General features: G+C 43.0%; 1 protein-coding gene across 1 annotated transcript; it reads left to right on the top strand.

Annotated features, from left to right (window-relative positions):
- The first annotated feature begins 4,633 nt into the window (after positions 1-4,633).
- Positions 4,634-22,392, top strand: LOC118231992 (ornithine decarboxylase-like). The gene is made up of 10 exons (XM_035426520.1): positions 4,634-4,879; positions 16,668-16,819; positions 17,126-17,299; positions 18,288-18,460; positions 19,584-19,800; positions 20,235-20,318; positions 20,853-21,015; positions 21,215-21,324; positions 21,499-21,713; positions 22,245-22,392. The coding sequence occupies exons 2-10, from the start codon at positions 16,718-16,720 to the stop codon at positions 22,390-22,392; spliced, it is 1,386 nt and encodes a 461-aa protein (XP_035282411.1). The 5' UTR covers positions 4,634-4,879; positions 16,668-16,717.
- Positions 22,393-25,164: the final 2,772 nt, after the last annotated feature.

The raw sequence follows: 25,164 nt of genomic DNA, 5'->3' as shown, positions 1-25,164 counted from the left end.
TGTGTGTGCGTGCGTGCATGCATGTGTGTGTCTCTGTGCATGTGTGTATATGTGTGTGCGTGCGTGTGCACGTGTGTGCGTGTGTGTGGCAGTCACTGCCCTTTTAAACCCCTGCCCCAGGTTGCTACAGGTGTGTCCGAGGCTGAACACTGGGTGAACTTCACTCCACCCGACACCCTCTTTAATCAAATTTTGAGGTTCAATCACAAATTCCAGAAAAGCACTAGGTCTTGTTACAACTCACTCAGTTTGGGAATCGTACATTTCTTCTTACTGCCAGAGTTTTGTCCGTTGGATTGTCACTCACGTGTGTGTTCTGTCTCCCACAAGGATGCAGTTTCACTCAGGAGAATCCAAAGCAGGTCAGCACTAATGAGCACGTTTCTTTTTTTTCCCGAGTACTAACACCGCAATGCCACAAGGGGGTGCTGTTCCGGAACACAGCGAGCCGAGCCGCTAACCCAGGTGTTCGGGCTCTTCCTGGATTCCCCCGATACTTCAGCCCTCATTAAGTCTAAGAAATAAACAGCACCGGGCGCCAGACAAAATGCAAAAAAAAAATTAGAAAATTAAAAATACATTCTGGATGAGAAAACGTATCATTACTTATACAAGCCAGAGAAATGTGAGTGTAGGTCACTGGCCAAATATTTACCTCAAAGATGAAGAAGTTATTGCTGAGGCCCCGGACTCGCAGTGCCAATAGCTAATGGAGGTCCAGGAGGGGTTCAGCACCAGGACATGTATCCTGATCTATTGGAAGAGCTAAATTATTTTTAAATTAGGGGAAAATTTGACCCCACTGGATCACAGCAGCGCAAGGGAATCGGTGCTGTAATACCGATGACCGTACGCCGTCGGGGGACTGGTTCTGCCACTGATGAGATCAGATCCCATTGCTTTTCGCTCCTCGCCTTCTTTCCTCCACTCCCCCATTACCACCCGTCTACTACCAGGAAGTATGTGGAGCAAAGGAGGGGAGGAGTTTGAAGCCGCTTCGCCAGCTCGACAGTTATGAGCGATTCGCTCGTCTTTCGCTCGACACTAAGTGCGGTTTCTGGGGCACGGAGGAGACGACGTGGTCGTTTTTTTTTTTTCTCGTCCCCCCAACCCCCCCCCCAGGGCGCGATCCCATCACCTCCCGGCGCTGTGACCCAATCAGCCCCGCCCGGCCCCAAGACCGTGCCAGTCCAGTTGCACTGCTCCAGTCGCCATGGAAACACAGCAGGACCAATTTTGCCCCCATCGAGAAGCCAACCACCCCACCCCTCTCCCATCCAGTCCAAAAACATCTTGAGCTAATGGTGATTTCTCAAAGCGCCAGGCTTACGGGCAAGCTGTGTACGGCCCCCATTAAAAGTTACAGATACTCTCATTTTGATGTGGGCAATTTAACAAGCTCCCCATAAACTTGTTCTTTTCTTTCACTGAGAACAGTTGTTCATATTCTTTTTTTTTTTAATTACTTGGAAAGCACTTAAAAAGAAAAAGAAAAAAAAAAACAAAACAGAAATAAAAAAAAAAACAATCCAAGCACATGCAGTCCAGCTGCCACGGGTCGGAGTGAATTACCTCCTGGTGCTGCCAGACAGCGCTCCGTGCACCCAGCAATCAGGCGTCTTTAGCAGGAAGGTATGCATCGACAGCTACCTGACATGCTTTACCCAGCATGCTCCCCTTCCGCTGGCCTTGCGACGTCAGTTCTGTGACCTGAGACCTACGCGCTGGTACACCTTCACCAGCGCAATCAGCTCCATCCTCGCCTTCTGGAAAAGCATCTCACTAATACACCTTCACCAGCGCAATCAGCTCCATCCTCGCCTTCTGGAAAAGCATCTCACTAATACACCTTCACCAGCGCAATCAGCTCCATCCTCGCCTTCTGGAAAAGCATCTCACTAATGCACCTTCACCAGCCAATCAGCTCCATCCTCGCCTTCTGGAAAAGCATCTCACTAATACACCTTCACCAGAGCAATCAGCTCCCTCCTCGCCTTCTGGAAAAGCATCTCACTAATACACCTTCACCAGCCAATCAGCTCCCTCCTCGCCTTCTGGAAAAGCATCTCACTAATACACCTTCACCAGAGCAACCAGCTCCATCCTCGCCTTCTGGAAAAGCATCTCACTAATACACCTTCACCAGGGCAACCAGCTCCATCCTCGCCTTCTGGAAAAGCATCTCACTAATACACCTTCACCAGAGCAATCAGCTCCCTCCTCGCCTTCTGGAAAAGCATCTCACTAATACACCTTCACCAGAGCAATCAGCTCCATCCTCGCCTTCTGGAAAAGCATCTCACTAATACACCTTCACCAGCCAATCAGCTCCCTCCTCGCCTTCTGGAAAAGCATCTCACTAATACACCTTCACCAGAGCAACCAGCTCCATCCTCGCCTTCTGGAAAAGCATCTCACTAATACACCTTCACCAGGGCAACCAGCTCCATCCTCGCCTTCTGGAAAAGCATCTCACTAATACACCTTCACCAGAGCAATCAGCTCCCTCCTCGCCTTCTGGAAAAGCATCTCACTAGTACACCTTCACCAGAGCAATCAGCTCCATCCTCGCCTTCTGGAAAAGCATCTCACTAATACACCTTCACCAGCGCAATCAGCTCCGTCCTCGCCTTCAGGAAAAGCATCTCACTAATACACCTTCACCAGAGCAATCAGCTCCATCCTCGCCTTCAGGAAAAGCATCTCACTAATACACCTTCACCAGCCAATCAGCTCCCTCCTCGCCTTCTGGAAAAGCATCTCACTGGAAACCCGTCACACAAACATTGGATTGTTGATGGAAATGACTGTGCGTGTGTGTGTGTGTGTGTGTGCGTATGTGTGTGAGTGTGTGTTTGCATGTGTGTCTGCGTGTGTGTGCGTATGTGTGTGTTTGCGTGTGTGTGTGTGTTTGCGTGTGTGTGTGAGTGTGTGTTTGCATGTGTGTGTGCGTGTGTTTGCGTGTGTGTGTGTTTGGGTGTGTGTGTGCGCGTGTGTGCGTATGTGTGTGTTTGCGCGTGTGTGTGTGTGTGTTTGTAGTGCTCAAACTGTCTCCCACGGTCTGGTGGTCCGCCGATTCTGCTCAGACCACCTTGCACTAACGCGCTCCGAACCGTTCGGGGGTTGAGTTCTTCAGTTACTCGGCTGGCCTGCGAAATGTTTTTCTAACCTTCCTGTGTTTACCAATCACCTTCAGGCAGTCAGCAAGTTTTTGCGGTTCATTTGTTCCAACTGCAGTTATTTTCCCTGGATTACTGCCCCAGATATATTAATAGCCATTTTAATCAGAAGCATGGCACTCAGCATTCAGAAACCCAGGCACTGGGACAGCTCTACATATGGTAGTGAAGGGTGTGGATGGGGGTGGACGGGGGGGGGGTGGACGGGGGGCGGGGGGTAGTCAGGGAAAGGTGGGGCGGCTAGAAAACGAATACTGCACGAAGGAAAGAAAAAAAAAAAAAACAACAAGCATAAATACAAAGTTGCGCAGATGGTTTTGTTTAATGTAATGGAACTCATTTCGGTGATCAAATCAATTATGCAATGTCAGAGCACGGGGCCAGGAAGCGAGCGGGCAGCCGGTCTGATGGACACTGAATACCGGCACTGTTACAGAAACCTTGGCAAGCGCTGCGGAGTTGTCATGACGACGGCACCGGGCTCCAGACTCGGGGCTGCGGGTTCAGGGCCCTGAAAAAGAGGCATTTCGTCCGTGCGCTCCAGAGAGAGCGCCGTTTCGCCGTCCGTTCGCTCCTCTGCATTATAAAGAGGGTCGTTATACCCACACTGCCCCCAAGGATTTGCTCCGAATGAAAAAAAAAAAAACATTATGTATCACATTTGGCAGAAAGAAAGAAAGAAAGAAAAAAAACTTTTTGGGGGGGGGTGAAAAAAAGGAAAGAACGAACACTTGTTATTAAATGTTAAGTTTGCATCCAAAACACAAGTTCATTAGATCTTTCCGCATAATAAAGGCATTTGTATGCATACGCATGCACACACACACACACACACACACACACACACCATAGTGCTGCCTTGATTTTTTTCATTTCTCAGTTAATTTACTCAACAAGACCCCTCTGCCAAAAAGAACCTTTCATTATTGTTTTATTATTGTTTTGACATTTTGACATTGCCCCACTCCCAACATATTTTCCCTTTGAGATTATTTTAGAATCTTTTACACATGCCTATGAAGTCCATATGGGATGCATTCCTTCAACATTTGTTTTTCATGTCGCAGAATGTGATTACATACATGTGATGAGAGACTTCTGAAAATACACTACTGTGTCCCTTTCGTTGTGATCCGCAGACAGAAGCACCAAAAGCACTTCGCCTCTCCTTTCTTAAATTGCTCCCAATGAGTTGATTGGTACTTTGCATGGCAGCCTTTCACCTTTGGTGTGTGAGTGTGTGTGTGAATGGGTGAATGAGAAGCATCAATTGTAAAGCGCTTTGGATAAAAGCGCTATATAAATGCAGTCCATTTACCATTTTGTCTAAAAGGGGGAGCTCGCCCAAAAAATGAAAGTTTTTGTGGCGTTCAAAGCGGAAAAAAAAATCTACTTTCGAAAAAATTCTACAGCAACATCCCTTTCAGAAAATATAATTGCTCGGCCACTCACAAACGTTCACGAACCTTGTTGTACGTGGTTTCGTGGGAAAAAAAAAACTTTCTACCGAAGAATGGCAACCTTGTATATCCACGCAGTGAAGCGCGCCAGTATGTTTTAAAACAAACGATGACACTGTGCCCCGGAATGCCGGTCCCGATGAAAGTCCCGTTGTATCGGGCTGAGCTGCGGTGGATATCTAGAAAACTCGTCAAATCTCATCTCAGGGAAACTGTCTGGATGGATAGATAGCACTCCAGGTAAGCGGAAACATAGTTTCATTTCATTTTTGGTGCAAACTGCCCCTTTAAACAAACGAGCTGTTCTGTCTGCTGGTTGCCAGGCTCGTTCCCCTTTAAATGCAGATAAAAGCATTCCTATGCCTTTACACGAATGCGTTTTTTAATGCAAATCGCATTAATGCTGCCGATGCAGGAACCTCAGCTTCTTTTTCCCCAACTGATTTTCAAGAAACATTTTTTTTTTTAAAGATCAAAGGTGTCCATGTGCAAATGCAGGCCATATGCACGCACCTAGAGATGTGTACACACTCACTTGCACGCTCGCACACACATGCACAAGTTCAGTCGTAAAAATTAACTCGATTTTTTCAGTAACTCTCCTTCCAAAGTTCTGCCTCCTGAACATCCGTACTTTGTTGCCTCGGGATTCTGACAAGAGGCTCATGGGAAATTTCAGTTAAATCCAGCAGGTAGTCTCTTTTCATACATCATGATATTTCCTCATATCCACGTTTTGCACACAGGAGCCACAACGCTACATAATATAAATTTTGTTCTGCAAGTTTCACACTTTTACAATTCACATGATCCTGGTTTGCAATATTGGATTTTTTTTTGCCATTATGATACTTGTTAGGTTAGGTCTGAATAGTGTTCACTGTGCGAACTAAACTGTGTTCTTGGCTAGAAATAGCTGTACAAAATAAGTATTACTGAACCTGTGTTTAGTAGTTGTCTATGACCATGAAATGCACTTTTTGTACGTCGCTTTGGATAAAAGCGTCTGCCAAATAAATGTAATGTAATGTAACTTCTTCATCAGGGGTCTCCTTTCACCAATAAAGGTGGCTGTAATTGTGAGGATTTATTATTATTTTTTCGTAATAATTCCTACATGGATCACCCAATGTGGATGTAAATACCCTCAAATTAAAGCGAACAGTCTGAACTCTAACCTCATGTTCACTGTTTCATTTCAAATGCAATATGCTGGAGTACAGAGCCAAAACAACAAAAATTACCAGCCTTAAGATATCAGTAAATCAGCCTCCCTTTTTGCCTACTCTGTCCACATAATAAGACTTACATTGCCCTCTAGCGGCCACATATGATAGCCAAATAACCATAGCTGAAAGGGAACAAATCTATCACAATAATAATTATAATTATTATAATAATTATAAGGTATAATAAGGTCAGTCATCAGAATGTCGTTTGTCATTTAATAATAATAAGTCCAAGATCATAATAAGTCCAAGATCATGTTTACTTATAGGTGCTCTATCAATTGGAAATACACTCAGAATATAAATATACTTATCATTCAACTCATAAAATTTCATACTATCACTTTTTATTTATAATTCACTTTTTATTTATAATTCAAACCACCGTGCTGCTTTCAGATATGCAGTAGATACTACAAGCATTGTTTCTCCTGAATATTGTTTCCATTGCGTTCAAATGGAAAATTAATCAGGAGAAACAATGCTTGTAGTATCTACCGCATATCTGGCAGCAGCATGGTGGTTTGAGGCTCATTTGATACCTTGGACCCTTGATGACTTAAAGCCATTTAGCCAACAAATGTGTTCCATACTGTATCAGCATAATTTGCAGCTGAATCTAGTCCCACCCCCAAATTCCCATAGAGATCCATTCAAATGCAAAGAGTATTTGTATCGCTTGTAGGACAACCTGAAAATAACATATCCAGACTCTGATGATGTTGATAGGTCACAGACATAAGGAAGTCATGGCATGCAAATGATATGCAATCAAATACAAAACATGACTCCTTTATTTGACATTATGTTAATTTGTCTACTGTATAAGTGAATTTCCCTGTTTCTAGCTTTTCCCCAACCAGTTCACTGCAGCAAAAGCAAACGAGCAAATGGTGGCACAGGAGGTCTCAGGAGTGCATTTGTTTAATTCTTGCAAATTTTTTTGACCAATGATTTGTTGTTAATACCATTAAAAGCTTAAATTTTTGCCATTTTGGGCTTGGCCCATTTTTTTTTTTGCCCAGGAGTGTATATCCCTCCTGTTATGTTGCGGGTTAAATTGACCTTTTTTAAAGTTCGAAAATCTAGGAAAAATACTAGTATATACTAGTAAAAATAATAGTATTTTTTCAGTATGAAACTTCTTCTACTGGCCTTAATTAGTGTAATCAACATTTGAAATGAAAATGGTTCATTTTATGTATTTGCAAACCCCCCCGCCCCCCCCCCCCCCTCCCCCCCCCCCCCCCCCCCCCCGCATGTTTATATCACAGAGATACTGTTCGGGTCCATTTGACCCGACAGTGAAAGTGGAGGCTAAAAGGGGTCAGAAGTGTCATCATCTGGACGGAGATTTTTCCTGAGTGGTACGTGTCAAAGCTGTACAAGAGGCGCATCTTCCACGAGATGCTGGGGAAGGCACTCGTGGTACCGCATATACAACGGAGGCAGCACAAGGACCCCAGCCACTGCAGCCACAGTGAGGGAGATCCAGGAGAGGGCTGCACCTAGTACACCAGTGCCTGAGGTAAGTAAGTGTGTGTGTGTGTGTGTGTGTGTGCGCGCGCGCGTGCATATGTGCGTGTCAGGGGATCGGGATCAGCAAAAAGACATATTAATCATCTCCCTCATCTTTCTAGGTTGCTGCTGGGGGAAGAAGGAAGTGGAAAAAGTGCCAGGTCTGCATTACCTCAAGATGAGCAAGACATGTGCAACGTGCAAAGTTAATTTGCACAAAGCATACCGTGACGACTTGTCCCTCATGTGCTGTGTAGATACACAGATACACACGCACACACACACACACGCCTCGTTCATATTGCTCATCTCTTTTTCATTTTTGTTCATTTCTGGTTCTAAACATTCTAAACATTGCATAAATAAAGATTACTTTCAATAAAAATCCTTATGACTCATTTGGCTTGATTTTAAGTGAACGGGTCAATTTGACCCTGAACAGAAGAGGTGTCTCATCTCTATTTAGCAACATCACCCCATGAAAAAAATGTTTAAAAATGTAAAACAAATTTAAAATTAAATGTTATATAAAACTAGTGTATTTTATATCTAGGTTTTTCCAATATACAGAAAAAAGAGTTGTGAACATGTATTTTTTATGAAAAACGAGTGAATTATCCTAATGAAACCATGATCTGTGAGAGGTGAATAACACCATTGCACTAAATTTTGATGGAATTGTTAGTAATTAGGTACCCAAACAGTGTTCATTAGGATTTTTTTGGTTTCTGACAACTTTTGGATGTTTAAACATGCACCGGGTCACATTGACCCGGGAACATTATTGCTGTACCTGAAAAATGAACAGAACAGGAGGGATCTGTCTACCACTCAGAACCTGTACAAAGCATTCCAGTTCTCTCTTCATCATCCACCAAGTGTAGTCCACTTCCCTCTCTCTCAGGAAATACACATTGCAGTTTTGTGGGTCTCGTATCTCAGTGTTGACCTCCACGCTCCACATCCTGTTTGGCCACATCTGCTTAGACGTACTTGCCGTTGTTTTATGTTTTCTCAGAGATGCAGTATATATTTGGTTTGAGAGTCTCTGTGCATTGTGTGGGTGGGCTACACAATTGTCATAGTGTTGACATATCCCTTCTGGAGGAATATACTTTCTTGAGGTATTGATCAGCAGTTTCATACATTCATTGAAATGTCTTGCACGAGGCAGTTTTTGTTATTAGACACTTTGATGTGACATAAAGTTTGAATGACAACGTTGTCTTCAGAATATTTTTAAAAAATATGAAAAAGACAGGGCCAATTTACTTGAAACAATTTAGGAAACGTTTTCCATCAGATTAATGTTCTAGCAATCAATCATATTCTAGATGATTCTGTGCTTCCCCAACAGTTTGGCCCTTGTTCGTTTCAGCATGGCAATGCCCCCGGGCACACAGCGAGGTCCATGTAAATATGGTTTTGTCGAGAACATTGTGGAAGAACTTGACTGGCCTGTACAGAGTCCCTGACCCCAACCCCATTACATGGATGACTTCAAAATCTGTTTAGAGAATAAAATTGTTGGCCACTCTCCCGACCCACACAATGCACACAAAGACTTTCAAAGCGGGTATATACTGTGTCTCTGGGCAAACACTAAACAACTGCGAGTGTGTCTAAGCAAATATTGCCAAACAGGATGTGGAGCGTGGAACTCAATGTTCAGATGCACTGTGTCTCAGGTTGTCACCTCGAGGGGAACAAATAGTATTGATTCACCTTTTTATTTTCATCAGTTAAAACTTTATGTTACCTCTTTTTATGCATATAGCTCACTAAGCAGAATGTGAACATGGATTTTTATTCTTCATGAGTTCATGGCATGCATAGCTATTTCTGTCATGATGTGGCTTGACGGTGTAAACAATCCCTCTTACCATGAAAAGCACCTAGTAAGGAAAAATTAACAGCTTGTTAAAAATTTTTGGGATTGAATATGTGGTTGGAATGAAAACCTATCCTACACAGGGGTCCCGCAGGACTAGGTTGGGAACTACTGCAGAAGGACATAAGCTTGATGCCCCTGGTTTAAATCTGCAACCCAGGTGGTGAAGGGCCACAGGATCTACTCACTATTTTGAATGAACTACAACTAAGAATTTTCACACGAGAGAAAGGAGTACGCTTTATAGATCTTTCACTGAGGAACGGAGGTTCAGCAGCAACAGCAACACACGTAATGTGCATAATGCCCAACCACAAGCCTGGAGGGACAAACTTAATGCAAATGGAAATACATCTTTTAAAAAATTTCCCTCACCCTTTACCTTGAATGCCCCATTTCTTTAAGAACGAACATTAGACTGTTCTAGTGGTTCCCTGAACATACTATTCAAAATAGCAGGAATGCACTGTGATCTGTTCCAGGAACCATTACTCTGGGAAGATTTTAGACCTAGCTTCAGGGTCTGTACGAACCTTTCAGCTGACTCATTGGTAGATGGGTGATATGGTGCTGACGTAATGTGCTGGATCCCATTTCTTCCACGAAGGTTTTGAATTTGTCAGATACCAGCTGTCGCCCATTATCACTCACTAATTGCTGTGGTAGTCCAAATTGGCTGAAGATAGCTCCTTGATGGTTATCTCTGATTAAGTACTTTTCATGATGGCAACCTCAGGCCATTTACTGTGAGCATCAACAACTAAGAACATGTGGTCTTAAAATGGCCTGGTGAAGTCTATGTGGACTCTCTGCCATGGTTCTTCCAGCCAGCTCCAGCCACGGGCCATTTCTCAGCTTCTGGCAGACTGAAGAAGCATTGGGTTTTTCTTCCATAGCTGGATCCAGTCCTGGCCACCAGAAGTAGTTACGTGCAATCTCTTTCATTCGCACCACACCATTCATACCACCTGACTGAAGCTCATCGACCACGCTTCCACTGTACATAATTAAAGGTGGCCTGAAAAGCTTCGATTGACCTGGCAAGATGAGTTCCTGGAGGTGTGGTGGGGGATGCTGGGGGGTGCGAATGAAAGAGATAGCACATAACTACTTCTGGCAACCCTGATTGGATGCAGTTATGGATGCAGCTATGGAAGAAAAACCCCAAAGCTTTGTACCTTATTGAACCTGTGTTTTGTAGTTGTCCAATGACCCTGATAAGCACTTTCGTAATTTCGCTTTTGATAAAAGCATCTGCTAAATATAAATAAATGTAATGTGATAAATGTGTCATTGACCGTTCGTTTTACTCCGTGTTCACATCCACAACTCCAGTCGCAGCACTGAAATGGGTGCATAGGCCTACGTCCTCAGCTTTAACTTATAATGTAATGCGTAATGCGTCGTGTGAGGTGATGTAGTTTTTCTCCATCTGATACAGACAGAACGCGCACTGCGTCTTTGCCATCAGTGTCATACTCCCTCTGTTTTTCACTGTCATGTTCCATTTTGTTCGTGTTTTTTTTTTTTTTTTGTTTTTGTTTTTTCTGCACAAGTCATTTTTCTTCTTCTTCTTCTCTGTCTCGTTGGCTTTTTCAAGGGTTTGGTTAGCTTTGGCTAGTGAGTGTTTTTTTTTTTTTTTTAATATCCTCACTACATAGCCCACATACCAGTCTGTCACGATAGTGTCATTTAGTGCAAGTCACAGTAGGTGAGAGCGGGAGAGAGTTTCTAGGTGGTTGCATCGAGCTTGAATGACGTATTTCAGATTAACCACATAGGATTACACTCTACTTGTCTCCAACCAATGGTGGGAGAGTCTGTTTTGGCAATGTGCAAGTGAATTTTGTTTTCTGGAAGTGTTTTTTGGCTACTGTATTTTGTGTGTATGGTATGCCAAGGAATCCAAATTTACGTAATTGATTGACTAACAGATTTCTTACTTTTGACATAGCATGCTAAATTGCTGGGATTACTAGCCAGGCAAAAGTGCAAACACCCCCAACAATTTTGTTTGCCAGTGCAAAATAATCAGATCTCTGTGCATGAACACCATTTTTAAGGACTTTAATGAAATTGCCCTATATTTTCAAGCAATGCTGTGACGTTTTTTTTTTTTTTCTTATTCTTCTTTCTTCTTTAGTTAATGTCCACGTTCAAGCAAGTTACACTTCGTTGCTATTCTTTGTCATCCTAATGGTCGCTAGTTATTCTTTGTTATGGTAAATTGAACAATTACCAGTTCCGTTATTCAGTCCAGTTTAAGGCATGTCAATCTGACCGCTAATACTGACTCTATGGAGTGCGACGGACCGTTTGCCTTCATAGTGGTGATTCTTGCGCTGTCTCTTTATGATCATATCTGACCCCGCCCCTTCAATGGAGACTGACAGGTCGAGTCGTTTTGAAAGAAACGTCCTGAAATGAATGTAAATGAACACGCGAGGCAATTAATAAAAAGAGCCAACGTGCAAAATGTCCTACAGAAATAAATAAATAAATAAATAATAATAATAATAATAATAATAATAATAATAATAAATAAACAAATGAGACAAATTATTAATAGATATTTATTTCATTTTAATTCATTAATTCATTCATAAATTTTATTATAATTGTACTGTATTATTTAATTGCTTATTTATTTATTTCATTATTAATGTATTTATTTCATTGCATATTTATTCCATTATATGTTTATTTAATTGTGTCACATTTTCTCTTCCATCGTTGTCTGCCGATAAAAATTGATGTGTGAGGCGTGCTCATTACATTTGAAGTGAAAGTCCGACAGTTATTTTAACTTACTCACTTTGTCAATGCATTCTAGAGCCGCCCCTGTTTAACATTGTGGAATTGACTTTTTTTGTGGAATTACCTAATATAAATCTGAATATATTTTGTTTTAATTTAATTAATTTAAATTTAATCGTGGATATGTACAAATATATTTTTCTGTCTCGCTAATTTCCCAAATTTACAATTGGCGTAGGGTTTATGAAAAGCCGATTCAAAGTTTATGAAAAGCCCATATTAATATACCCTGACGAATCCTGCATTTCAAGTATTTCTTGGGCGTTGTATAGTGCACTAAACTCCGCAGTTTCTATAACTAACTTCCGATCTCGGAAACAACAAGCCTTTAAGTACAGGTACTACTGTGACACCTCAGATTGGCCACAGAAAAGTCCGAAGTAGGCTACTGTGGCTACCGTCCGGAGCTCAGCTGGTCAAGGCAGCACAATACATTTTATATCCAGCCTTCCCGTCTAATGGACATAGCCTACTCTTTGTAGGTAAGTGATTTAATGTTTTATTATTATTTATTTATTTATTTATATATATTTTTACGTGTTTCACAACCTAATTTAATGCTACCTTGGTGAATAAAAGTATCAGTTTCTTTAAAAAAATAAAAATTAAAAATTAAAAAAACTTAAAAATTAGTGTAGTGTATAGCAGGTAAATCTATACATGAATCAATGTATCAATCTGTGCCCTGTATCAAAAACGCCTTATCCACAAGTATGCTAAATCTGAGCGTCATATGTGGAACCGCTAAACATATTTGGCAGCATGCCTGCATGATATGTCAAACTGCCAGGAAACCGCGATAAGGCACGAAGCATAAAGAAATACACCCGAAATGGGTCATCATTGTAATTTTCCTCAGAATAAAAGCCAGTCTGTTAAATTCTTCCACGGTAGCACAGGGTTATTTAAACTAGGGACTTTGTGGGCAGAGAGGTTATAGAGTGAAAAAATGGAGGCTGACAGGGCTAGCTAATAGTGAGAACGTCGATAAAAAATTGTTTTAAAGCATATTGTTAGTAGGGGTAACTTGAGGCGTGGGGAGCGAGGAAATGGTGAGGATGTGTAGAAGTAATATTCTAAATGTCTTTGTTTAAATGCTAGAAGTATTTTTTTTTTTTTTTAAATACATGTTTGGAACTTGAGGCTTTTATGAATATTGGGAGCTACGACATAGTTGTGATTACAGAGACATGGCTTAGGGCAGCGTTTCCCAACTGTTTTTAAAAAACAGTCTCCCTGGGGGAAAGCTATATGGGAGAGTTTGAGAAAAAAGAATAAACTATATAGCATGAACAGAGAAGCTATTAAGAGTAATATGGCTGAATACTGTAATATGAGTGCTAGGGTTTTTTTTTTTTTTGTTGTTGTTTTTTTTTAAAGGGCTCTTTGAAATGCAAATTGGCCCAGATGCAAAAAGTAACCGAAAATGTTTGCTTTTTAAGAATGAGGATATGCCTGATGCCTTAAATAATATTTACATAGTTGAAAAATTTACTGTGCCAGGAGGGGGTTACTAATTGGTTGGAAGGCATATTCAGTTCTCTAAATGCGTTAGCAAATATTGAAATAGGGGACAAAGAAATACTATGTAAACTAATAAACTAAAGACAAATCAGGTAACAAGACATATACCCAAGGGCACTGAAAGAGTGAGGTGAGATCATCTTTAAACCATTGGCAAGTATTTTTAGACAGCCAGGAGAAATAGCGGACGATTGGAAGTGAGGTAATATAATGCCAATATATAAGAAAGGGGGACCGTACTGATCCAGGAAACTACAGGCCTGTCAGTTTAACTTGCATCGCATGTAAAATACTGGAATTTATCATTAGAGACAAGTTAGAATTATTTGTTTAAAATAATAACATCCTAAGGGATAGCTAGTATGGATTTTGGAAGGGAAGGTCATCACTGAGAAACCTTTTGGCATTCTTTGAGGAAATTACCAAGTGTTTTGATTGGACCAGGGCTTATAATATATTTTTATATTTCCTACAAGCATTTTATAAGGTACAACATAAGAGATTCATTGTCAGAATGAAGACAGTGGGAACTACAGGAAGTACTTCGAAGTGGGCTCTGAACTGGCTACAAGGCAGAAAACAAAGAGTAGTAGTAGGAGGGATCAGTGCAGGGTACTGTGGGTAGTGGAGTTCCACTGTTATCGGTGCTGGAACCGTTGCTCTTCCTCATTCATATAAATGATATTGACAGGGATATTAAAATGACTTAAATTTGCAGATGATACAAAACTGGGAGGTTCAGCTAACAGTTTGATATCTATTAAAGTAATCCAAGAAGATGTAAACAGAATCCAGAAGAAGTGGACAGAAACCTGGCAAATGAAATTAAATATAGCTAATTGTAAAGTTCAACAAGTTTGAAATAAAAACAAGGCAGGGCTACTTTGTGAAGGAACAAAAGGAAAAGGTTCAAAGAAGGGCTTCCAAATTGGTTTTGGGTATAAAAGATGAGGGAAAGTGACGAGGAAAGACATATGATGCTTAATCTTTTCAATTCATAAAACGGATTAACAACGTGAACTACAAGAGATTCTTCAGGTTGAGGTCATAAATGTAAATTAGTGAAAGTCAAATTCCACACAGCTTTTATAGGAAGTATTTTTGCATGCAGAGAGTAGACACTGCATGGAATAGCTTGCCAATGTCATGCAGTAGAGGTAAACTGGGGATTTTAAAGACCAGTTTCACCCTACATGCTGCTAAGATTTAACCATGCAATGTACACCCACATATGGCCCCACACACAAGCTTGCGATGACGCATGTACCTGTCGCTATCGTTTAACAGTGTACGGGCATTACCCGCACACACGCACACGCACTGACAGATGCGTCTGCTGTGATGTCGTCACACATGCGCGTGTGCATGCGATGACACGCGTATATGTCTCACGCATACCACGATGGACCTAATTATCTTCAAAGGGGAATTAGGTCTGGTAATTGCACCAGGTGGTGGTCTTGGTCTCGGAAATGTGGTTCCTCTTGTGTAATCATGACGTCACTGGTTTTCCACTGTCTTAGCGACACCTGAGGAAGTGTTGGGCATCATTGCTTCAATGTCAGGCAGACCCATGGCACGATAGCAGGCGGGGAGCGTTGCCCAGGTGATGGGGTTATTGTCAAGGTACAGGATAATTGTCTTTTGGGCATATTGGGTTTCAGCCAATAGTAAACCATAAAGGTGTGTGTTGTTATGTCCAATTGAGGAACTCGGTGCTGAGTGAATTGTATCAAAGAGGTGGGAAAAAATACCAGACTCCAAATAATACTGGCCAAATTCAGGATGGTGAAATATTTTTGGAGAGAACGCATTATTTGAGTGTAGCCGAATATAGTATTTGTATTTGGTACCATTGCTGCATTTCTACTGCCTGTGGCTCTTTTATCCGTGTTGATGCAAGCAATAACGCCCTGTTTACACAGCGATTTTTGCCTTGGCATGAAGTGCATGTACTTGAAGTACTTGATGAGGCAAATTTTTAAAAAAATGTTTTGGCATCAGTGGCTTTCCATAGCAGGTTAGCTTCATTCTTAAGAAATTCAGGTTGGAAGTCACGCTAGTCAGTGTTAAGTGTGAACTCCCCACATTTTTACCCAACATCACGTTAATGAGATGTTCAGATTTAAGACTGATTTCATGTCCGAGTGCCATTATTGACAGTTTGCTCCTTTTACTGCCAGTTAACAATCTTTTTTGGGTGTGCTAGTGCTTTGGCATGTCAAGCACGTTTTGATGTTCCCCTGCCCAGTGCCCAATGCAATGCAATTAAAAGGTGTATATGGTAAATGGACTGCATTTATATAGCGCTTTTATCCGAAGCGCTTTACAATTGATGCCTCTCATTCGCCAGAGCAGTTAGGGGTTAGGTGTCTTGCTCACACTTCGACACGCCCAGGGCGGGGTTTGAACCAGCAACCCTCCGACTGCCAGACAATCGGGCTTACCTCCTGAGCTATGTTGTATATCCTTTCCTGTTTCCCTCTTTGCAGAATAAATGCATCGAGGAAAGCCTACACTGGCTTCTTGGTGGGCCCAGCCCTCCAGTCTTTTCTGAAAGGTTTCTGCTTGTATTTTTTCCATAGACTGCGTTGTTGCCGTTCTCGTTGTTTAGTGTTAATCAGTTTAACCTTCAGGGTCCAAGTTGAACTATGCTGTTGTTCCCTGCACTTGGACCGGTACTTCTCTCTAGGGGTTTTGTCATACTTGTTCCTGGTTATGGTTATACACTTTGTTGTACGTCACTCTGGATAAGAGCGTCTGCCAAATGCCTGTAATGTAATGTAATGTAATGTAATGTAACTTCATCAGCGAACCGGCCTGGCTGCTCTGTACCTCATAAAGTTTGCATGATCTCCTACACAACCATGTAAGATCTCCCAGTTCCGATTTGCATTTACACACAAGTGAGTGGCAGATAACGCATTTACTTGGGCTGGCTTGCCGTCTTCAGTCAGGGAAGTCGTATTGTTTGAAAACTTTGATAAAACTTACTTTAGGATAACACAGGTGCTTTCTTTGCAGCAACATTTCTCTTTTGTCTCTGTAGATATTTTTGAAACCAGTTTCTAAAAAAGAAATAAAAGAAACTGCGAGACCATGAGCTCTTACACTCCGGCGGACTTTGACTTCACTTTCCTGGAGGAGGGGTTTTGTGCCCGTGACTGCCTTGAGCAGAGGATCAATGAGCTGTCCATGTCGGTGAGTGAGCGTGTGCAGCAAAATCTTAAACCGTTCTCGAAGGTTGCAGTGTTTTCAGAGGTTCAGAGGTTTCAATGAGCAGTCATTTTAGGTCTTTGAAACAAGGTGTGTGGACTCTTTAGCCATTCAGTCTCTTGAGGGAAGTACTTGAAACTGACACACACTTGCACATCTCACTGACCAAAATTTGAGATCCACGATTCTGGCGTCTTGCCTCGCTGCTAGTGTTTTGATGATGTCGTTGAATTCTTTGCCGGTTGTGTTTCGTGCTCGGTGTCCTTGACGTCCCCTCTCGCCATTCACCAGGACGACAAAGATGCCTTCTACGTGGCGGACTTGGGGGAGGTCCTGAAGAAGCACCTGAGGTGGGTGCGTGCCCTGCCCCGCGTCACGCCCTTCTACGCCGTCAAGTGCAACGACAGCCGCACCGTTGTCATGACGCTTGCCACTCTGGGGACGGGGTTCGACTGCGCCAGCAAGGTACTGCCCTACACAAGAAGCAGCTTTGCTCCTGCAGCAGTTTGTGTTTGAGTGCTTGTGTTTCTGTCAATTACCTTGGCTTAATTGGCTAATTACAAGATATTAGACAAAATACCGCTTTATCAATTTTCTTAATGTAAGATGGTGGCGATTAGTGTCCCTGTACCTTATTTAATTAAACTTCCCTATAACAGGGAAGGAGGAGACCTAGTGGAATATGTGATGCACTCATTTATGTATTAATATCGATGTCTAATCAAGATTGACAGCCTGGTGAAGTGCTAAGTGCAGTGCACTACCGGTACGTCCACACATGCAGCTGAGAACAGCTGAGAGCTACTGGACCTTTCCTGCAACTGATCATCTGTGTTTGGCGTGGAAACAAGAAAAAAACGGGAGCAAATCATTTTGGATGAATTCAGTTAAGGAACTGGAAACTGCTATGCTAGTTTAAAGAGATCGTGGCACTACATGAAGGCTTGAAGTTGGGATGGAACAATGCAGTCCAGGGTCTTGGCGAGGAAAGAGAGGTTGGAGATATGCCAACCTCTAATTGTTAAAGGTGAGACAGGGTTTCTTGAGATTGGGCGTGAGAGCAGCAGGTTTATAAAAGGAGGGGACTACACCATGTGAGAGAGACAGATTAAAAATAGCTGCAAGGTGGGTACGGAGACCTTAGTTAGCTTCTGAACTCTACTCGAACTTCTTCCACTGTCTCTCTCTCTTTCTCTCTCTCTCTCTCATATCAAGCACAAACAATCAAGTAAGAGAATGTCCTCCAAGTTTTTTCCCTTCAACTTCATTTTATTATTTTAATGTGCAGGAATATCAGATTATGACTCCTATATTGGAGCATTCTTCTCATGCCTGCTTACTAGTAGTGTGCCAGTTCATTTGTAGATTAGATGGCAGTTAAACATGTCTTAATCTGAACCATTCAGGATGTCCCGTGACCCTGTGTTTGCCTGCATCTGTCCCCCTTTTTCAGAATGAGATCCAGCAGGTGCAGTCTCTCGGGGTGGACCCCAGCAGGATCATCTATGCCAACCCCTGCAAGCAGGTGTCCCACATTAAGTACGCCTCTGCCCACGGGGTCCAGATGATGACCTTCGACAGCGAGGTGGAGCTCACGAAGGTCGCCCGTTACCATGAAAACGCCAAGTGAGTGACTGGCACTGACTGCCATATTCTTTCGCTCTTTTCAAGAAAGTTCTGTCCACGGACTGCAAGAAAGGGGCTGGACTTAAGAGGCATAATTTGTAGCAGGAGGCGCAACTTGTTGGTTTCCAAATCACACCAAAGAACCACACGAGATGTCATGAAAGAATGAGAGTTTGGCATGATCAGCAAGAGGGCACATCATTATGAGAGTGCAGAATTAACAGCACAATGTAAGCATTGTTTTGATATTCAGTTAGTTTATTCCTGACTCCTTATCTGAAAAATGTCTTCCAGCTTTGTGTTACATATTTCAGGAAGATAATTTGCATGGACCCATTTGTGTTGGCCCAAACAAATATAAATGCTAATTGTGCAGCAGGTTGGGAGAGTACCCTGGTCTGGTGGTGCACATGCAGGCCCATGAGTTTGTAGTCCTATTAACCGAAGTAGGTTTGCATTTTTGAGCCATGGGTTCCCTAGGCAGATTTCCAATGCTTTTTGACCATAGGATGACTCAGGATGATACTCAAAGGATAACACCACATGATGCTCAAAGGATAACACAGCATGATAGTCAAAGATTGAAAAATAACTAAAATAAATAACTTTTTGACAGAGAGAGAGAAGATAAAGCTAGTTGTGTCTCCTCTCTGTCCTAGAATTGCATGTGCAAAATTAAGGTCTGTTGGGGATGCATTCTACCAGTATCGCTGTTTGCCAGGAGTGCTTCCAGAACAAACATGATGCCAAAAAATCCCTGTATTGCCTTTTTAAATTATTAATAATGATTCTAACTTCGACGCCAGTGGTCCTGACTGAATAGATACTTGGAGAATAGCCATTTCAGAAGATGGATAGATAGATGGATTGATGGATGTGGATAACTATCTGGATGGATGGATGGGCATTTGGATGGAAGGATATTTGCATGGATGGATGGATAGATGAATGGGTGGATAGATGATAATAGATATTTGGATGGATGGATAGATATTTGGATAAATGGAAACTTTAAATGTATAAACAGTGTTCTACAGACTTTAGTTTCCTTGTCCGTGTGTGTCCTTTGGAAAATCTCAGCCTTCACTCACTCCTCCCTCCCCTTCCTCCTCCTCTTCCTCAGGCTGGTGCTGCGCATCGCCACGGACGACTCAATGGCAGTCTTCCAGATGAGCAATAAGTTTGGGGCGACGCTGGAGAGCAGCCGACTGCTCCTGGAGCGCGCGCGGGAGCTGGGCCTCGACATCATCGGGGTCAGCTTCCACGTGGGCAGCGGCTGCACCGACCCCGAGACCTACAGCCAGGCCATCTCAGACGCCCGCTGCGTCTTCGACATGGGGGTGAGCGCCCGACACTGTGTGAAACGTTCCACTCAGCCGGCAGTTGGAGCTTCAACTGCCATTAAGTGTTGTAAAACTACCCAGTTCGACAATAAACCCTTTAGCTCAGAGATCTCAAATTCCAACCCTAGAGGATTTCAGTTTTCTCATTTATTTATTTTTTTCTGATCTTTAATCAGCAGTAACATTTTGCCCCTGGAAACAAGGTGAGTGGACCTTAGACAATAAATGACTTCAACGGAGCCTTTAAGTGCTGAAGCACACCAAAATCCAGTAGATGTGACAACCTATCAGGGAGTGGACCTTCAGATTCCTGTCATAGCTGATCAAGCTTTGCTTTTGTGGCTTGCTGCGCGGTGGTCTTATCTGTGGAAGTAGGAGTCTGCATTGTGTTAAAGATGTGGGCTCATGACTGACCTCTGGTTGTTTTGCAGGTGGAGCTGGGCTACAATATGACCCTTCTGGACATTGGCGGGGGATTCCCTGGGTCCGACGACTCCGATCAGAAGTTTGAGGAGGTAATTTCTCCACTCTCTCTCTCTTGGAAATCACACAGAGTGTACAGACAAGTTTCAGATCTTTTCTGGTAAGAGGATGATGTGGGTGCAGGTCTTTGTTTCAGCCTAGCACATAAAAGCACCTGATTCACCCTCTTTGTAAATCATGATCAGCTGATTATTTGAATCAGGCTTCTAGTGCCAGACCTGTATCCACTGGAAAAGACCTAGGGTAGAAATGAATGTGTAAATTATCCATGCACAAATCTGGTCCTTGAGGCAAGTAGTTCTGCTGGCTTTTATTTTTCATTTCCAAACAGGGAATGGTTTTGACCTCTGTTGACATGTGAGTGGAATCTCTGGCCAATCGGTGACATTCATCAATCAGCCAGTTAGCTGTAAGGTAGAAGAGAGAACAAGCAGTCCTGCTGACCTTCTGGGCCAGACTAAGAGTATCCCTTGTGTGAATGGAGGTTGTATGAACAACCTCCATGAGCTTGAAGAGCAGGTGGGTTTTAATCTTGGCTGATCTGACCTGTACGTCCTCGTCCCCAGTTCACAGCTGTTATAAACCCAGCGCTGGACAAGTACTTTCCAGCCAACTCTGAAGTCCAAGTAATCGCTGAGCCAGGCCGCTACTATGTGACTTCAGCCTACACGCTGGCGGTTAACATCATCGCCAAGAAGGTGGTGATGAAGGAGCAGTTAGCCTGTGATTGTAAGTGTGGTGGGGTCAGGAAAATGGTGTACAAGCCACATGCTCCATCATTAAGCTCTTTAGCCAGTTTTAGCTCTGTCTGCAGAAAGTCAGAACATACTACATGCCTCAAAAGATCTGAAGTATAACTAGGTCACCTGTCAGATGGCACCTGTTTCTCCTCACACAGCTCTAACTCCACTTCCCCCCACTGTCACAGATGAAAATGATGGGGCCAACAACAGGACCCTGATGTACTACGTGAACGAGGGGGTCTATGGTTCGTTCTTCGATGTCCTTTTTCAGCATGTCCTGGCAAGTCCGCATAAGGTGCGAGCACAAAGACCGTCAACTGTCAGGGTGCTTTCATAGTCCTGGCAACACTGCGAAATTGCAGTGCCAGATCATATTTGTTTGTGTGTCCTCATAAGTGCCCTCGTCCGGTTGCAGTGCCAGGTCATGTTTGCGTTTGCTCGTGAGTGAGTTCTCTCTGCCTCATTGCAGAAACTCAAGCCGGGTGAGCGCACCTACCCCTGCAGCATCTGGGGCCAGACCTGCGACGGGCTGGACCGCATTGTGGAGCAGTGCATCCTGCCTGACCTGCAGGTGGGCGAATGGCTGCTGTTCCACAACATGGGGGCCTACACCATCACCATGTCCTCCAACTTCAACGGCTTCCAGAAGCCCGACATCCACTATGTGATGTCCCGAAGTGTGTGGTATGTGCCTAAGTTCCTTAAGTTTTCTGTCGTGTTTCGCCTTATTTGTAGCATTTAGCTTTATGGGGAAGATGCAGAATGATCCCCAAAAACATGTGTATCAATGCAAAGATGCCAGGTGTGGCTGAACAGCTTATTTTGGTCTCGTGGTCTTTAAAGGTGCGGTGTGGTTTTTGAAATCTGTTTTATGTCCTAACCTTCAGCGTATCCACATTCAGTGTATTTTGTTAAAAGAATAGAAAACTTCTCTATCATTCAGTGGCATTGGCTCCACAACACCATTTTTAAAAAGTACATAAATCAGTCAACATTAAAATACATCAACTGACTAAAAACACAAGGAACATTCCATCAACAGGATCTTAATACCTATGACGCAAACGGGGAAAACTGCCATTAAAATATAATATGCTGATTGCAATAAAGGATTGAAATGTTTGTGAACACAGCTGTGGGTTTGAAAGCCATTGTTGGCCTTGACCTCCAGTGACACCCCCCCCCCCCCCCCCCCCTCTATTTTCTTGTCTCCAGGCAACGCATTCAGCAGATCTCCACTCAGGGGCTGCATGGCCCTGTTGAAGAGGCCTGTCCCAGCGACCTGCCGTCCTGCTGCAGGAGGGAGAGCAGCCTGGAGCTGCCGGCCAAGCCCTGCCCCACCCGTGTGCATTCAGTCCCATAATGAATGGGGGGGGGGGGGGGTTTGCTGACTTCCTGTACTTTCCTGTTTAAAAGACCCATACTTGAAGGGTAATTGTTTTTTACGTTCATCCTTTCTCAAGAGTGTAGGTTGTGAATTAATTGGGGAATTATTATTATTAACTTTTTTTGCCGGTAAAATTGTGTTGGAATTTCGTTTGCATCAACATTTCCCTGCCTTTACACGACAGGTGATGACACCTCTTCAGAATCCTTCTGGGTTCCCTTCATATTCCTATCCGCTAGCACTCTGTTCTTACAGTTACTGTAGGATTGCTATATAGCAGTGTTTCTTAAGCTATGGGTGCGATGGATTGGATTATATCTTCGCCGCCTGAATTTTCCTGAATAACACCAACGGGGCAAACCATGGCCTTTGTTTCACAACGAGATTCAGTGTGGTCTGATTTTTCTTTTAACGAATACAATTTCATGTATACATATTGCGTGTTTAAGCCTGAGTACATTAATAATTGGATCAGCCACGGGTTACAGGTGCACAAGTTTATACAGTTACATGAGATGGTTAGATGGAGTTCTAACATCATAATTCTGGTTAGTTATTTATTAAATCAATCAGTCAATTCTACTTGGTTATGTGGGTTTCTTGATTGTAGCCTCTACTTTTGCTTCACTCATATTTTCATTTTCGGCGCCGTCATCTACTTCCGTCCAGTTTGGCTCTTCGCGAGTCGTAGCCTGGCTCTTTGTATGCTGAGGAGAGGTTGCTAGCACATCACTCAGATACTCTTGCTGCTCTCGATCCTCTTTATCGTCACGCGAGTTGTGCAGTCGGTGTATGTTTCTTCAGCCCAGGTACTTTACGCACCGCAGAGGGTTATCACTGTGGAGAGGTTACTAGAACATTCGATGCACAGTGACTCTGGTCGCTCTTTTCCTCGCAGCGCTGGTGGTCTTGTGGATGGACGTTCCAGCATTCCCAGCCAGCACCTCCTCTCACACCCCATTCGCAAAGAGGGTTTCCATATTGATTGCGATACTCGTTTGGTCCTGTTTGAATGACAGTTACAGCAAAACACCCCACCCTCCTTGCACCGTTGTGCGTCTCATGTAATGGTTCATTTTCTTTTCTTGGGGTCAATTTACCACACCCAACGATGGAGGGGTCATTATTGATTAGCCACACTGGTTCTTCTACAATCATTTTCTCACACTTATCTACATTGGTAATGTCCCTTTCCAGGTTAGTTGTAACCAGAAATTGCCCAGTGACTGAAGTTACCAACCTTTTGACCAGGGACTGAATTAATGGAACTACACAACATGAGGCAAATAACCACACCAACAATACTATCCCTATGATCACCCTTATTTTTACCAGAGCCGTTTTCCATGTTGACATGTTAAACCAGTCCCACCATGACTACCCCTTAGATTTTCTCTTCGTGTTTCTAACGTGTTCGTCTCTCAGGTTTTCCAATGCCTCTAATACTGTTGTTATGTTACCCCCTCTCCTGTGTGTATTGAAATGACTGTACAACATTCTTCCCCAATCCGTTCACATACCCCCTGTTTCTCAGCTAGCATCGTGTCAAGAACTAGCTTATTCTGTATTGTCATAAATGAAGTGGCATGCAGTTGTTCTTTCACCCCAGCTAGGGCCTGAATGGTGTAATTGATAAACTTCTGTTGGTTATACCACAGATGGTTTATTCAGTGACTACTCTTGTGTGTTTGTCCCCAGGTTAGCAATGCTGCACCGTAATCTATGGGCGCTTTACTCATTATCTCATGTTCCTCCGGTACTCCCTTCGGCCATCCTGTTGTAGGTTACCCACACTCTCTTATCCTCCTCCCACTATATGTCAAACTTGTTGTTGTCCTTGGGAGGTTATGTGCCTGGAGACAGACGGGCTCTGCTGCAAGGCCTAGGAACTTAGTGTTGCTCAGAATTCTAGTTATGCTAGAGAAAACTCGTCTCCCTTCAGTACTTATTCCAGCGATAAGCCTCGACACATATGTTATGTTGCTCGGTGACCTGAGGGGTCGACTCTCCCCTGCCTTAGGTTGTCTCTTTGCGGAGGTCTTACCCGTCATTGGAGCGAGTCACAACACACTCAGTTGTCAACCTCCTTCTGCGATCTGTGGTTCAGATCACAATATCATCATCAGCCATAAGCCCTTGCGTTGCTTCTGGCCATTCCTGTGTAATGTTGGGCTCCGATATAATGGTTGCAATTGGGGTAGCCTTATGAACACATCGGGTGAAAAGGTTAAAAGCACAACTATTATTAGCATCAGGGCAAAACAGACCATCAAAAGTCCTTACACGATAACAGTACCCATTCCCCCCAGGCCATTTTTCAACCACCTGAACACATCCCAATTCCAAGAAGGAGTTTGATGAATTTCCACTACTTCTAATGGTTCAGCCTTGTCTTTTTATAAAACAGCTACAGATAACACTGAAGTCACTCAGATACACAGACCCTGACCTTGGTCCAATCAGTAGAAACACGGCAGAACATAACACGAAATAATGAGGCAGTATTTCAGTCGCTGAGACACTATGAACTATTGTTATGGCTGAAATGTCAAATGCATCTTTTCTGTAGTTTAAAATAAATAGTACAAACTATTTCAAACACCTATCTGGAATTCCAGCATCTTCCTAGCAAGCATATGCAGAGCTAAGACCTGCTGCACTGTGTGGTTGATGAATTCACACCCAGCAATCAGAAATGTTTAAATCCTCTGCATATTTTTATTTATATTTTTTTTTTTACCTGGTGAT

The sequence above is a fragment of the Anguilla anguilla genome, chromosome 1, assembly GCF_013347855.1.
Source record: "Anguilla anguilla isolate fAngAng1 chromosome 1, fAngAng1.pri, whole genome shotgun sequence".
NCBI classification, from domain to species: Eukaryota; Metazoa; Chordata; class Actinopteri; order Anguilliformes; family Anguillidae; genus Anguilla; species Anguilla anguilla.
This window is presented reverse-complemented; position numbering and strand designations above follow the sequence as displayed.

What these genes read in the sequence shown, in the direction of transcription:
- LOC118231992 (XM_035426520.1), top strand. Translation starts at nt 16,718, where the DNA reads ATGAGCTCTTACACTCCGGCGGACTTTGACTTCACTTTCCTGGAGGAG. An exon ending in TCAATGAGCTGTCCATGTCG is followed by an intron (nt 16,820 to 17,125) that starts GTGAGTGAGCGT and finishes GCCATTCACCAG; the next exon opens with GACGACAAAGATGCCTTCTA. An exon ending in TCCTGGCAAGTCCGCATAAG is followed by an intron (nt 21,325 to 21,498) that starts GTGCGAGCACAA and finishes GCCTCATTGCAG; the next exon opens with AAACTCAAGCCGGGTGAGCG.